Raw genomic sequence first — 16,993 nt, 5'->3', positions numbered from 1 at the left:
TTGACATTCGAAATTCATTTGGATTATAACTGCCATTGCTTACCGCAAATAGATATACCTTACATTACATGACAATCACTCAATAGGCAGGTTACTGTGAGAACTGCCCTTTTTATTTATTTTTCCCACACGAGTTCTTCATAATATAATAATATCACTCACATATTACAAGCAACAATCACCTATAAGGACATGTTCTCAAACCCAACGTTACTTCTTTCCAATTGAAGGAGATACTTTAAAACCATACTTGACAGCTGCATTTGCCTTTCACAGCTCCAAAACCAGGTCTGCCAAGCAAAACACACAAAATGAATTAGGACAGTTACAGTTTCCACCAAAACAAGCACAAAATTAGACATATGATGCCAGGTTCTGATGCTAAAATTAGCTGATGCACACTATGTCCCTGAACAATCAATCTTCACAATGCTTGACAATAACATGGAGACCATAGAAGAAGTCACACTTAAAAGAATCTAGAGTAGAATCTCAAACAGAAGAATATCCCATGTAATGTCAAAGAACAGATGTGTTTGTGTTTTCATTGATCATAAAGAGTCAGAAACTGATCCCAGCCATATTTTCCAGAACTCGAGTTCTAAACTGTCAAGTTGTGACTTGTGATGACCACAAATTTAGTGAACATGTACTTGAAGGTTGATTACCCAATTATATTCCCGTAAAAGAGCAGTTCTGACAGGGATACTTACAGTCTGCATCTGTTTTAATCCAGCATTCCCTGCTTTCGTTTGATTCACAGCCAGTTAACGTGAAGTGGGGTGGGTTAGATTGACTCTTGAAGCGTCTTGTGCTCCTCCTTGAAAGGGTTCGAGGAACCATGGTGATGTCCTCATTCGGGAGTACCTGACCCCCATTGTTGTTGCTCTTCTTATTCTCATTTTTTTGGGGCTTGCCGGCCTTCCTCGTGGATGTTGAGCTTTCAGGATGAACTTTCCGGTGGAACATGTGTAGGATCTGCATACCACACATCAAGCAGGACTTCACAACTCAGGATATTGCACTTATTCAGTAAAACTGAAAAAATGCACACTACTTTATCGGGGTCCAAAAAAATGTCCGGTGCACGATTATATGTGTAGTACTTGATCTGTATTTCTGTCTTCGTGTTTGTTTTTTAATGAGGTCATGTCAAGAATTTTCTTTAAATAAGCATTTTGAAGAACATATGGCTGGGAGATAAAAACTGTTCCCTCATCTTACAAACCTCCCATCGCAATCCGTTGGGATTTGAAATTGGGATTCTCAAATTGGCCTACTAATTATATATACTTCCAATAATGATTTTAGTTTAGAAGTTATGATACCTGTAGACATACCTTGCGCAGTTTTGTTTCTGCTGAAGCAGAATCAAGAGTTCCTCCTCCAGCTGAAGTAGAGCTCCTAGAAGAAGCATGGAGCATTTTCTTCTTCAGAGTCTTTTTCACGAGATTCACGGCAGATTTATCAGCTTCCTTCTCCATGCGCTTCTCCTCTCTCTCAAATTTAATCCCAGAATTTTCCTCTGCTATTTTTGTTTTCTGAAATAGCTCGCCAAGTGATGTCCTGTGTTCCTTCTTTGCCACAGGTGTTGTCTCTGACAGTTCAATTGCTGATCCAAAGAGATATCCCTGCAGGGGACAGACTGCATTGGAATCTCGCCCTTCCATTGGCTTGCCACTGAGTGTTATAGTGCTGCCATGACTGCTTCTTCCAGCACTAACATAACTGTTCCTTCCTGATGAGTCATTGCAGCAATCTTCTGCCAGAACCTTTTCCAACTCATCATTAATGAGCTTCAGTTCATTCTCTGTCACCTCAGTCTCTTTCTCAGTTATATTCTCTACAGAGATGGGAAATGTTGGTGTTGATGGGTCGGTGTTGACTGGCTCTGAACCAAAGGTACCGATTGCCAGAAAACCATGGAATAGCTCGGATATTGCAGCTGATGATTCTCCTTCGTAGTCTCCTTCTTCTTCTTCTTTTTCTTCTTCTTCTTCTGCTCGAGCTGCTTCTAAGCCAGAAAAAGAATTTCGAAGCTGCTCTTTCTGGGCTTGCCTAAATGTTCTGGTCCCATAGTTCGGTTTTCTGTAGTGTTGGTGGTCATCAAGTGATGGCTGTCCTGTAAGGCAATTGCAAGCATTGCCTGCCACACACACACACACACACACACACAGAAGAAGGAGAACGTTAAATGAACTTGATTCTAGTAGTGCATTTTGGCAGGAATGCCATGCCTTGGTTCTTAACCGTATTTTGCTAAACTAATGGTACAAATTTATCATTTTTTCTGCGTTCGGGGTCTTATGGATGGTATTCCAGTCATAATAGCACGCAGCATGGAAAGCTATCGCCTTTTCCGAAAGTCTGGAAATAATTCTATTATAATATGCTCATCATTTTTGTTTTCCTTTGGTAGTGGCATCGCACATCAGATCTCTCATGATAGTTAACTACCTTTGCTAGGAGATTAATGAGATCCTGAAAGCCAAGAATCTGTCTTCTGTGCAAGTGTATAAACTGAGTCATGCATGACAACCTATTAATTTTTCACCTGCATTTGGCCTCTTCCTCTACATGGATAATCTTCTACCCTCTCAAAAATCTAATGGTCAACATTTCCATGTTCAAGCCTATTGGAAATAGGAAATGTTTGGCAGGAAAACTAAAAAGGATCGAAGATACTCACCAATAGCAAAATCCTTCAGTGGTTCACTACCATTTTGCCGGAGCTTACGGTGCATCCAACCGAGTAACTGCAATAAAGTGGGATTCAGCAATTAGATCAAGAAGCATTGAGAAAGATTAATATTTTCAATTTCACGAGTATAGTAGAATTTACCTTCATCTTTCTGCTCTCTTGAGAAAACCTCAGTTTCAATCACTTTGGTTGTTATGAGGGGCTAGGATAGGAGTTGCATTTCATAATTACAAGTCGAACTGTTCATGAATAAGATGTCAAATCCAACCTGGAAGCTCCAATGATCTCAGATGAAGGTGGCTCGAGAGAACCACAGAGATAGTTCCAAGATTCGGGTTGGCCATTCCTTGTCAAGATCAAATAATGTGCCCAAATGGACAATGGGTGCTGGACCTTATGAGCATATGATTATGTATAAGCCATGTACTCGTTTGGGTATGAGGTTGATAATTTATTTATTTTTACATGATTTCACATTGATTATTATATCTTTAGCAGCGTTGCAACATCTTATATGTCACAAATCTGATAGACCAGTATTTGCAGATGCATTTTAATGGCATTAGCTGTAATAGATGGCCCATGTATGTGCTTTTCGAATTTGACATGTTTACACGCATGCAATTTCTATATTGTTTTAATATTACCAACTGTTACTCCCATGGTTCTCTACTAGTTACTTCGTGGAAAGACTTCAAATGCAAAAGCGGGGACTGAGAAGAACACCGTGTCGGAGTTTAATGAGTTCAAGGACAAACTGACAAAGAAGAAGATCTTTTCTTATCGGAGCACAATAAGCTGAAATATCCTTTTGCTTTTTCCTTGGTCGACCTCAGGGTGGGGTATTTTAATTTCTGAAAGTCTCTTATCAGATGAACAACACTAAATTGTGATTATATTTAACAAGTATCTTGATTCTGCATTTTCTTATGTCGTAAACTTTTCCATGTTTTGCTTTCGCAGCAAACATCATAGGCATGGCTAAAATCTAAACCTTTTCACAGTTCTGGTGCCATGGAACTCCAAAGAGCCTGGTTCTACTCATGCCAGGTAACAATCCTATTAATCACATTCAGGCCGTATGTTCTACACCGCTTCCTGGCAATTTCTGCCGTGGATGGCTAATTAAGTTGCCAAAAATACTGATCAAGTTTTGTGTTTTCAGAGAAAGCCATCAAATATTATAGTATATCACAGTCATTATATGTGTTTTCTCTTAGATCGTTTGGAAAAAGTCTGTTGCCTGTTGGCTATAAAACAGTGACCGTGCCCCACAGGCAACTTTATGAACAGGAGTCAGCTGAAAAATGAGGAAAAGTGTTTTTAGCTTAGAGACAAAAGGTAATAGGTAGCTAGAGACATCCTTGCTGAGAACAACAATCTTTCCACGATAGCCGAGTAGCGTCATACTATCGAGCAACTTTGGTTTCAGTAAGTGTATAGGAGGATAAAAAAAAGAGACTTTTTAATGGATTCATATAAAACTACTAATCAAATATTTCTAAATTAATAATTGAGACAAAACGCAAAACACATCATAAAAATAAATGTAGCCCTAGAGGGACACTGTGTAAAGCTCCATTGGAACAAACAGATAGTTTCGATAAAAGATCAAAAAAATTCAAAATGATTTCTGTGATGGCAGCGCTTGTAAACCATTTCTGATTGAAACTGGCTCACATGTTCTTCGGCTTTATAAAGCCTGTATTTGGGCAAACCTCAGTTCTAATAACTATCTACTAGTGCTTGGTCTACCGCACCTTCCATGTTAATACCGGTTGCTTCGAGTGGATATCTAGAATTACCTTGAATTTGCTTCCATAAATTTATTTTAACAAAAAAATCCTGGCAGAAAATACTCTATAAATCCTAAATACTAAAGAAGCCTTGCCAAGGACGGAAGCTAGTAAATAATTGTACTGCTGATTGATTGATCTGCTAGTTTAAATCTATCATCATCAATTTGATTTTACTTTTTAAAGTTAATCAAAGATAACTGGGCCATATACTTTGATATTGTACAGGGTCAATTTCATGATCTCAGGATATTGTTCCCTCTTAATTTGTGTACTATCAAATTGATCTTTGGAAAAGAATAAAAGTATGATGATTATCTAAGCATGACCTACTTCGGAATAGAGATTTCAGAAAATACTCACTGATGATGGTGATAAAAAAAAAAAAAAAACATAACCAATAAACCAATCAAATCATAAAAACCAAGAATAAAATAAAAAACCAAACAAAAAAAATGAATCAAAACAATTTAAAAACCATAAAACTAACTTGGTCTGGTTGGGTTTTGATTTTAAAAATTAAAACCAAATAACCAAATCGAACGCAATATAAATTATAAATTCAATTAAAAAAATAGTATAAATAGAAAACTAATGACCCAATTTCACTAACTTTAAAAATTTTCTCCATTTCCACTTCAAAACAACTGTCAATTATTTTTCTCTCATTCCATCTCTCTCTTTCATTATCTCTCCTATTAAAACTTGAGAGATTATTACAAATAACCTCCATCTCTCATGATTTGGTCTTTTCTTTTACTCTATTGTCTTTATTTGATGATTATTGGCCTTGGTTAACGCATTTATTTTTCTTTATCTCAAATGTGTTATTTTCTTTTTTAGTTTTCTAAAGTATTCAAACTCTTATTTTATGTTTCTTAGCTGTATAGAAAATGAAAAGCATGTAATGCATGCTTATTGTTATGTTTTGGCGGGTTAGTTCTTGCTACAATTAGGTTGAGATTGTCTCTTATTCTGGTCACTAAAACTCCCCAGGTCTGTGCTTAATTTCAATAAAAATTTGTTGCCGCAACTTTATGTTTTCACCTTTTTTTCTTTTATTTTGTTTTTGTTTTTCTTTTCTTTTTTTTTGATTTTGGGTTTTTGTTTTGATTTTTTATATGAAATATTTGTTTTTTTTTTCAATTTCAATCTTGAATTAATAAATGTTATTTTTTCCCTTGTTTTTTTTTTTGTTTAGATTTTGATCCTCGTTCTTTGATGTTGTTTTTTTTTTTTGAGGGGCCTTTTATTAAATTGATTTGTTTTTCAATATGTTCTCTAACACTAAAAAGTTATTTTTCTTCTTATTTTGTTTTGGTTTAAGATTTGATGCCTTTTCTTTTGAATTCAGTTTTTTTTTTTTTTTGTAAGAAATTTGATTTTTTTTTTATTTAAAAAACACACCATCACTCTTGGTATTTATTTTTAACACTAGGATTTTTTTCTAGCCCGCCGTGTAGTGATGATCTTGGACTAGTAAATTACTGAACTGAGTTAAGAAGTTGGCAGCAATAAAAGCAGATTTCAGGGAAGGGGAATATGAGCAATCCCCTAGGACATTTTCTCATGAATTCGGCAGCCATGAAAACAAAGATGGGAGATTTAGGGTTTGTCGCGCAATTTCATCCCGAGACAGTACTTTCATCATAAAAATTAAAACCGAGCAAGACTAATGAGGATGTCAATTTGTTCTATACATAGCTATGAAATTTAGTATCAATAATATTCAACATGGTAAGAAGTGGCTCCGCTGTCACATGATAGACTAAAATAAATATGGAAACGCATGTAATCACAATAAAAATTAATAAGTTATGTATTTTATGTCATGATTAATTAAATGTTTAGACAATTACTAAATAGTAACTTAATTTGTTAAAGAGAGTCTTCTAGTTTATACTAAACATAATGTTTATACTAAATAAATATATAATAACACATGGTATTAATTTAGAAAAATAAAAAACATCACCTGATACATGGATATTTTTTTAAAATAAAATGCTCTGGAAATGAAAGCTTGCATATAAAGGAAGCAAACCATGTGTTTGCATCCAAATTATGGGTCAGTTGAGTTTATGTTCCAACCTCTTTTGACTGCCAACATGAAACTAGAATACGAACCCGTGGAAAGTTTACTGCCACGAACATGAGGGGAGCCGACTATGCAGGAGACACTAGAAAAGGTCATCTATTCCCACTTAACATTTTCCTATCATCAAGTCCAGACACACAGATCCCCACGGTGATACGAGTGCAGGTCTGATCCCGAAATACGGTGGTGTTTGTCTCTATCCTAGTGAACTCTCATTTTCGAATCAATTTTGAAGATGGTGGGGCTACCTTTAGTTCTCCCTCTGTTGACCAGGAGGGTTTTTGCTACCAAGCAGCAAAGATAGCGTCAAGCAAGTGGTGCTGATGCACAAACGGAGTCGTGAATGAGGATGACTTCATATTCTTGAATTCTTGCAGGCGGTGTCGATCCTACTGGACGATTGAATCTCGAATAATCGGACATGGTGAAGTACTGGATCCTCTTCGTCAACTTCAGTTGTGGATAGTGTCGAATAGCCATTTAAAGCCTTAAAATTGTAAGGTCATGGATAGCGCAAATAAATGTAGGCAGTAGCCCAATCATGGCTGAGAGCGAGAGGCTCTGATCAACCTCAATTAGCAAAAAAACTACGAGACAATTCATCCCAAAACTACGAGACCTGGGGCCTTTTGAGCTTGTCCTGGATTGCGGTAAAGGAGGCCGATCATCACTCTGTTCCTGCCCGACTGCTCCTCGACACTCATATGCTTCTGTACAGAAGAAGGCAAGGAGGAGAGTGACAGATTCTGGTTTTGATCATAATCAATCCAGAGTTGTCACTTCTGATTTTGTCTAAAACCTCTGTAAGGAGTCCTCATTTCAATTCAATCGCAGGTTTCATATAGTTATTTATTTTCTATTTTGGTTTAGGATGTTCATTATTTTAATTGATTGATTCAAGCATAGTTTACAGTTCAGAGATTTATGCTCTAATCAAGGAGTAATTGCACCAGAGATATCCGGAGAAAATGGTGCACTCACTTATTTCTCAAAACCAGTATACTTTGAAGTTTTCGTCAGGCGAAGAAAATAATGCATGCGCAACTCCCTCAGAACTATTAAGCTTAGCTGGTTGGCGATAGCTTGATACTGTGAAAGCCGCTTGCAATTTGGAATTGGAAAATTCTTGTTTTGTATCTAAGGGTTCACTGAACCATAAACTTACTGCATCAATAATTAAATGGCTGTTGCGGGATTGCAAGGAAAATATTGGGAAAGAAAATATGCGTTTGGAATAAATGATCTTGTTTTCTTAATACCAAAACCATATAATTGTTCTCCATTTTATGCATTTACAGTTGCAGGTTTATCAATACACAGTACATTACAATAGAGTGCAAAAACATTCAAGCACGGTAGTAATGGTTTATCGGCAGAATTCAAATGTTGCAAGTGTTGATAAGATAAAGAAGATAAGGAAGAATCTGGGTGTTAACTCTAAATTGGTAAATATATTTCTTTGAAAAATAAGGCTAATAAAGTTTGTCTTCTTAAAGTTTTATAAGAATTTTAAATAGATTGAAAAACTCTAACCTCATCCGTAGCCACACATAACAATGTTTGATTAAGAAAAAAAAAATATGTTTTACTAGTAGGACTCACATAAATTAAAGATTGAACCGCAGGTTTTGAGAAGCAGCATTTTGCTGCTTCTCGTGGTGAGAAAGGAACCTCAACAGTGGAGCCATGCTCCATTGTGCACTATTTGTTCTTCTTATGAACAATTTTTTTTTTTTTGCAAAACCAATGCGCAAAGTTAATTTTTTTTTTTTTCTGAAAAACTAGTGCAGTTAATTAATTGCACTTGTATTATTCACGTGAACATGAATAATATATATATATTTTTTAAAATTAGTTTAAGGTAAATTAAATTTGTTTGTACTGTAATCTCAATTTTATTCCTGATAATATTTTACCTAATTTTATTGCACATAGGATAAATCATGATAACTGTAGTTATTGTCGAATGAATTTTATATTGTGTTTTACTCGAAAAACTAGTATTTAATATTATTTAATAACACTACATAAATTAAAAGGATATCGCATGATGACGTAGCATTTGTGAAATTTGATCACAATTTCAATTATGTTCTTGTCGGATCTGGCCCAGTTAAAAAAAATCTGTTTTTATTTTTATTTTAATTGTGTTCTATTCAAAAAATTAGAAGGAGATCGCTTAATGACATAACAAAAAATTTAGTTTTTGTTGTTGCGTGCTTAAGAAACCATGAAAAATATAATCTTTGTTGGATAGATTTCATATGTGATGACATTGCACATAGTTTAATGGAATAATAAAAAAATATTTGATATCAATATTATTTATTTCATGATGTAATAACAGTAGTTAAATCTACAATATTTAAATTAAAAATTATTAATATATATATATATATATTTTTTAATTATTGTTATTCTAATTTAGTGAAATCTAACATCTTTTTAGGTTTAGATATATTATACCGCTTTAAAAAACATCAACATAATCTACCTAGATTAAACTTTTATTTAGTTATGAAAAATCCACATTCAAATGCTAAGAAACTTTAGTTTCTACATCATATAAATAAAAATGCACACCAATGTAAATCATTAAGGCACATTGCATTGATTAATTGACTATTATCATGACTCTCAAATATTCAAGAATTAATGTATTCTTTTAGATTAATTGGATACCTGCAAGGGAATGTTAAAATTATCCTAGCATACGTAACTAGTAAAATTTTTAAAATATATATTAATATACTTAATGAGTAAAATTTACTTTATGTGATCTCAACGTGCTTAGAATTACAACGTAGAATGTTTTTTAAAATAATTTTTTATTTAAAAATATATTAAAATAATTTTTTCATTTTAACATTATCATCTAAAAAAACATTAATTTAATATTAAAAAAACTAAAAACTAAAACAAAAATTTTCTCAAACGCCGTCGATATATATAATAGCTTGTAAAGATGTTGCGTATAGTTGGCAGCAATATTAACATGATCCTTATGGCAGCATCCATCACCATCTGATGGGACGTTATGTTGACTTGATTAAACCATTGCACCCACCACCCAAGCGCGTTCTTTAACTATAAAATAAAAGGAAATTTAATTTTTTTTTATTTTTAAAAAAAGCAAAAACAATCTGCCTCAATACAGCTAATTGGATTACATTTACAAGCATCTACAACAATCCACAACCTCATTAAGAGAGGAGAGTGGATACCATCTATCTTATTTGTTTAGTTGCTGCAGTGACTGGTGAAGTTAGGAATTTTTTATTGCGTAGAGGGGGGTTAGAAAATTAATAAAATATTAATTTCTTAATATGAATTAATTAAGTATGAAGCAATTATCTATAAAATTAGCTCAGTAAAAAACAAAAAATAAAGTATCTTCTAATATATGTCAAGCTTTTAGGTTATTGTGTATATGGATGGAAAACACACATGTATCCATCATGAATATACCGGGCTTGTCGAATTTTAACTTCTTCTGTGGGAGCACGCATGTGATATCCTTTCAGATGAATGGATCTTGTTAAACACGGGATCTAAGAGAGAGAAATCACTGTTCGGTTGATGTTTTTGGATCATGCATGCAGGAGTGTCTGTGCGATGCATACATTTGAAACATGTTCTTTAGGTTTTTTTTTTTAGTTTAATGTGGATGTCCAGGGCAGCTTGCGAGCACCTCGACTAATCTCACGGGCCTTGAAGTTAATGACCATGTAAGCCTCCAGTGGCTATTATATGAGCAATCTAGGGCCCAAACCTAAAACTACAGAGAAAACAAATTTTTTGATTCCAAACTCTTATCATTGGTCCACCATCTAGATGATTATGTTATTTAGTTTTTATATCTTAGCAGTGGTGAAGTTCAGGATTGGGCAAATGAAGATGATATCGGGACTCATGTCCGAATCGTTTCTAAACGTAATTTAAGCCACGCAGGGATTGGTGGTCGACTCAATCCATCCCGTCCTGGTCAATATCCGAATTAACCTGCTCTTTTGTCTTTTGATTCAAGGTTCATGGATTTAGAATGGTAACGTCTGACAAGTCCTTAACAAGTTCAAGAATCAGAGGGAAATTGTCAAAAAGTGCAATCTATTATTAGATATATGCATCAAAACTTTCCTTTTCTATTGTCTCCTGCAACCACTGCTCCGAATACAGTAGCTCCAGCTAGCTTAATTATTGAAGATCAGTCGCTGCATAACACGTGAATGCCTCCGAGTCTCAGGCAAGAAAGCCAAGAGGAATTGTTAAAAATGTGACTTGACATCTGGGAAACTATGCTAACTTTTCCGGTTGCCTGAGAGAAACAGGCAGGGTTCGACATTCACGTACCGAATACGTTTTCGGCACCTTGTAGCTGTCAGATACACTTTAGGTCTTTCAATATATGACATTCTATTTTATCCTATGATCCAATTGTATACTGTGGTTTTTTTAATTTTAAACCAAGTATATATTAAACTTGAAATCAAGGTGATTTAAAGCATTAACTGAAAATTAGAGCATTATGATTCTTGTAATTTCTTTCTGCCCTTACATAATCATCCATCTTCAATAATTTCCCAGTCTATTAATCGGCTTATTCCAGCTTACTGCTTGGCATTCTGAAAATTACTACTCTTTGCTGGTAATCTGGAGCATCAATATCGCATGCAAATAAAACATTGTAAGCACCTTTCGATAGCTTGATTAAAAATGTGTATTAAGGATCTAATTTGTCAAACAAGGATTTCTATATATAATTAGCATAATCTTTAGTTCCTAATACATACCTCTTACAGTGATGCCATTACATCATAAAAGAATAATAAAATAGCAGTAATAATTTATGATTTATAGTTTGTAACTATACACGGCACATGTTTGCTAAGCCCAGCCCAAATGTTTTTTAACATAACAAAAAAGTCAAGGAGATGCAAACAAACTAATTTCAATAATACAAGTAAAAAAATACAATTACAATAAATAAAACTTACAAAAAAAAATTTACAACATAAAAAATTAGATAATAGCATGTCAAATTTATAACTTGATTGTAATATTAGGGTAACTTTATTAAAAACAAACCTAATAAAACCATGAATTTTTAATATTTTTTTTATATTTTTTACGGAGCTGATTTTCGATTTATTTTGTCTTCAGCTGATTTTTTTTTTTTTGGAATTAAAATGTATACCCGACAAAGCGCATTTCAATTAGCTAGTTCGAAATTCTATAGGATGTCCGAAAAGGAACAGCATTTTCAATTACTAAAAACAGGAAATAGTATTCTCATTATTTACTTTGCTAGACTTTAGAGGATCAGTAGGGTTTGAATCGAGTCGACAAAAGAGGGCTTGCACGTGGCCCAATCTTATTGTATGGAAGGGGCGCTTTTCAATTAGCCTGAATAAATTTTTAAGACATTATTTTTTAATATATTTTTTCGGATTTTAAGATCAGCATGTAAAATCTTCTATTAAATTATTCTAAAAGCTTATATAGTCCCGGCTTAAGATTCTCGAGACCTATTTCAAAAGGTTATAAAACATTTAAATTGAATTAAATAAATTGTCCATTTTCTAATTAAAAAGTCTCACAAATTGCTTAAACCAGTTCTCCGAAATTTACAATTATTTTTTAGCATGCTTTAAACTAGTTAGACTAGTCTATTATAATATGCTTACCTCATTTATATATTGATTTTGAATTTATTATTACTGGAACAAGAAAAAAAAAAACCCCAACAACATAAAATTGCTATAAAAACACAAAACAATAATATTGCTTGACACTTTTCTGTGTCCACAATTTCACCAGATTTTTTTCCGGTCGCCTTTTTTTTCTAACTGCCCAGCAAAAATCATCTATACTTCCAAACACACACCTCTTGAGAGGTTTGTTTTTGTGGCATAAACGTGCTTTTTTAAAAAAATGAGTTTTTCTTCTTCTTTTTTCTCTCTTTTATTGTCTCAATTTTCACCCCCCCGGGGTTCAATGTTTTCCTTTTCTTCAATTTTTATTCATTCTTGCAACTTAATCAACTCAGTATTAGGATAATTATTTGATGTAATAAAAAATCTTAATCAACATGGCATAAAAAGGATGAAATAAAAATAAAAAAAACTAATAACTTAAAACCCATTAGCAATTGTTATTCAATTTTCTTTTTTGAAAATACATGGAATTGATATAATTTTTATTTTTTAAAATTTATTTTTAATATAAACACATAAAAATACCCCAAAAAAATTAATTTTTTACAAAAATATTTTAAAAAAAAATTAATAAAGGATTAGATTTGAAAGCAGCTTTTTAAAAAAACATTAAAAGGATACTGATTTTTCAATTTTGATTTTTTGTTTTAAATTTTATCTAAACAATAAATGAAATTAACTTATTTAAAAATAAAAATGAAATTATTTTATATGAAATTGAACACCATTCAATCACAAAGTATTTTTCCCAATATCACATAACCATAAAAAAAAAATTCAAAATAAATTATCATCTCTCAAAACTCCAACAAATACACACAATGCAAAGATTAAATTAAAAAGAAAAAAAAAATAACAAAAGATAAAAAAATAAAAAAATCATAGTGTTTCCCCGCAACATTAATTAAGGCCCCGTTTGTTTGCAGGAAAGTGAATTCCTTTTGGAAAATGAATTCCGGGGAAAGTGAATTCCTGGAAAGTGAATTCCGGGAAAGTATTTTCCGATGTTTGGTAGTGTTATGGAAAACACTTTCCAGTGTTTGGTTGTGTTATGGAAAATGAATTGGAAAATAATTTATTAATAAAATAATTTTTTTTTTTTCAAATTTATCTAATATATATAAAATATTTAATCACTTACAATAAAAAAAATAAAAAAAAATGTATAATGATGAATTTTTTTTATTATATTCTATATTCATACATAGCTTATTTTATAAAATATAAATATATATATCATATCATATTATAAAGAAATAAGCTTGTGAAATATTTTTTACTATTCTATGAAACCATTTATAATTTCATTACGTACGAAATACATCCGACAAAAACTATAGTTTTAATAATATTTTTAGCATGTAATAAAATTGGATAAAATATTAAGGTATAAAATTCACTCTAAACTATTTTTTTTTAATGTTAAAAAAAATAGCACACATTAAAAAAAAAAAAAAAAAGTCCCCCCAGGCAAGTGAACAGTGCACTAAAACTGCACTGTTCACTATTTTTTAGTGAACAGTGTATGCAATACACTGTTCATGTTAATTGTACTGTTCAATGAACAGTGCAATTAACATGAACAGTTACGTAAAAACATGACAACGCAGCATTGGCCCACGTCAGGAAAGTGTTTTCCGAGAATTAAAAACGGAAAACACTTTCCTTATGTTAAACTTAACATTTTCCTTTGACTGGAATCCGAGAATTAAAAACGGAAAACACTTTCCTTATGTTAAACTTAACATTTTCCTTTGACTGGAATTACATTTTCTTTGACTCACTTTCCATGTATTGCCAAACATGAGAAAGTGAGGAAAATGGTTTCCAGGAAAGTGAATTCCTGGAAACAAACAAGGCCTAAGTGATCCTAGAGAGTGATTAGACGCGCATTTATAACTACTCTTGAATACTTGTGTTAGAAGCGCACTCTTGGTCCTATGGTAAACACATAGGCTTCAGCCTCTAATCGCCATTTCAAACAACAAGATCTTATGCTATCTCATTGGGCCCCAAACTCCCAATCTGTTTGATGCAGCACTAAATGCAAAAAAAAAAAAAAAATAGCACTTAAAAGATCTAATCGCCATGTCATTGGCCCACCAGCAGCAGTTAACCCAGCCGAGAGGAATCGAAAGAAAGCATAGAAAACCACATTAAAAAAGAGGAGAGCACCGAATAAAATAAAGCAAGCTTCATCTCTCGTGGATTCCCTATATCCCAGTTTATTTTTATGCACAATATAGTGTAATCTCCACCATTTCTTTGGCTAATCACAGTGCTTAGTTCCTAAGCAAACAAATTAATCCATCCATGTCAAATCGGAAAACATCCAAACAACTTCCTCGCCGAGAAAATGACTTGGTGCCGGTGAGTACATATACTTCCCAGCAGCAGTATCACTAATTAATTATATTAAAAGAGAGAGAACTTCTTGAGCAGTGGTTTCCATTGGGAGGGGGCCATCATGCCCATTTACTCTACCCAACACAAAAAGAAAAAATCCAAATTTCTCGAAAAACAAAAAGAAATTATAATAATAATAATTTCTTTTTTTTTTTTTGGAACTTACACATTCGGACTCAAAAGACTCCATAAACGAGAATTTAACAACCCTAACACATCCGGCAATACCTTCCTGGCCAAACCCTTGTGGTGGCTACACACCGCCACCCCATGAGAAGCCGCTTCCACTTCTGTCTCCGCTGCCACCACTTCCTCTGACACTTCATCATAAGGCTTGACGGCCTCCTCCATTTCTTCCCTCTCGGTTATCTTCTCAGGTGACAAGCCATTATCCGGACAGCCAACATTGACAGTGGACACATCAGCAACCGAACCAGTAGGGGGAGATTCATGGGCAGTTGTATTACTGGTCTCCAGAACTGGTAGTATCTCGGGTTGACCCGGAACATCAAGAACCGGTTTTTCACCGGCCCGATGAGCCGTTTTGTCTCTCCTTTTACCTCTAGCACTTTTCCTTGACATTTCACCGCTGGTCAAGTGTTCTTCAAAGGCTTCGATAACTTGATGAATGAGTTCACGGTTAGGAGAAGAATCCCACCTGAACCAGTAGCTTCTGTAGCAGTCAAAGCAATCACAATCAAAGATTGGAGCTCTATGGTTACTATTCTGGCTATTATTATTGTTTTGAGGTTTCTTGGAGGATTTTTTCTTAGAATCTTGAAGGAAAGAAGACGGATTGTTTGTGGTAGTGGTTTTTAAGGACCTCGTAATCATGTAAGCAAGAACTTCACGATCTTCAAGTGAAAGAACAGAAGCTAAAGCAAGAATAGCAGCAGGTAAAAGCTTTAACACAGAGAGAACATCACCATCTCTTTTAGCACCGACAGAAGAGGAAGAAGAGGAGGAAGAAGAAGATGATGGAGATGGATATACTTTACCTTTGTTCTTTATCTTCATTTTCCCTTTCTTGGCCTTTTCTGGAATTTGGTTAGGTTTTTTTCTCTCGATGAAGCGACTGATGGGCACAGAAAAGAATTGGTGAGGGTGGATTTTTTTTGGTTTTTATTGTGATATTTGGTGAGGTGAGAGAGAGGGGAAGGGGAAGAGAAACTAGGGTTTGTGTTGTTTGACTTGAGAACCAACGAAGAAAGAGGTGCTGCGTATGAATTATTAAAAGTTGAAGTTTACGGTAATAATAGACGAAGTTCCTATTTGCCGATACTGTCTGAATTATTAAAGTATGGATAAGATAGTCTCTATGGAAAGTGGAAGAACAAAACGAGAAAATGGAGGGGAGAGGTTTTCTGTTTTTTTTGCTACCGATTTTTGTTTTGTATATGAATGGGGTAATTTATTTTTAATTTTTTTCCCAGTTTAAAATGTTTTTTTTTTATTTTTAATATTAGCATGTAGAAACAAATCTAAAAAAATATTAATTTAATATTTTTATATAAAAATCAATTTAAAAAACACTTTAAAAAATATATATATATATAACAGAGAATGTCTTGTTTTCTTAGTTAAAAGAGAGGGAATAGAAATTTTTAGTATTTACCAAATACATGAGATTTGGAATTATAACAAGTTAATTGCTTTGTCTTGTATTAAAATATTATATTAAACTTTATAATATATTTGTTAGTATGTTATTATTTTATTTTACTCTATTTTATTTTTTATTTTCTTGTTAAACTTTTTAGCAAAGTGGATTATTGAAAAGGATGTGTATTATTTATACTCTAGAGGACACTAGAGTGATTGCAGTGGAATTTTTTTTATTTTATTTTTTCAGGCTCATCGAGTCAAAATAAGTGATTCGTAACCCGGATTCTTTTCTTGGCCGGGTCGAACCCTGACTGGATTTTAAAAAAAGGGCGTCCCCGGCGCGTGGTTGTGGCACCACCACTATTTGACAGATAAGGGACCACTGTCTTGTGATACAAGTGGGCGAAGCAATTTGCCCATCACCTCTCAGCCACGGATCGTACAAACTTTTCTAGCACAAAGTTGGCCTGGTACGGTTTCTTTACGTGCCTAGATTTGATTATCTTCTGGGTCGGAGTTCGGATAAGGACAACCGTCCACGAGCACAGAGAACCGTATAAGAAAAATGCAGTCATAATATTCAATATGTTTTTCAGAGAGGATTGACAGGTGCGGTGTTGCACATGTAAGACTAGGATTGGTCAAAGAATCAAAATATGTATTTTCACTTTCT

General features: G+C 33.6%; 2 protein-coding genes across 3 annotated transcripts; both read right to left on the bottom strand.

The window, feature by feature from the left end:
• On the bottom strand, window positions 1–2,971 carry LOC118054476 (protein LAZY 1). 2 transcript variants are annotated; one of them, XM_035066073.2, is made up of 5 exons: window positions 2,843–2,971; window positions 2,690–2,756; window positions 1,329–2,146; window positions 714–978; window positions 1–290 (listed from the first exon to the last, which is right to left on the bottom strand). In XM_035066073.2, the coding sequence occupies exons 1-5, from the start codon at window positions 2,846–2,848 to the stop codon at window positions 271–273; spliced, it is 1,176 nt and encodes a 391-aa protein (XP_034921964.1). In that variant the 5' UTR covers window positions 2,849–2,971; the 3' UTR covers window positions 1–270. The 2 variants fall into 2 exon arrangements, with proteins under 2 accessions (XP_034921964.1, XP_034921965.1); XM_035066074.2 differs by having other exon boundaries at window positions 1,341–2,146; window positions 2,843–2,954.
• An 11,685-nt stretch (window positions 2,972–14,656) lies between these two features.
• LOC118054475 (uncharacterized) lies at window positions 14,657–15,999 on the bottom strand. The gene has a single exon (XM_035066072.2). The coding sequence runs from the start codon at window positions 15,730–15,732 to the stop codon at window positions 14,878–14,880; it is 855 nt and encodes a 284-aa protein (XP_034921963.1). The 5' UTR covers window positions 15,733–15,999; the 3' UTR covers window positions 14,657–14,877.
• Window positions 16,000–16,993: the final 994 nt, after the last annotated feature.

This window comes from Populus alba, chromosome 3 (assembly GCF_005239225.2).
Source record: "Populus alba chromosome 3, ASM523922v2, whole genome shotgun sequence".
NCBI lineage: Eukaryota > Viridiplantae > Streptophyta > Magnoliopsida > Malpighiales > Salicaceae > Populus > Populus alba.
The sequence above is the reverse complement of the archived record's forward strand: the minus strand, read 5'-3'. Positions and strand labels throughout refer to the sequence as shown.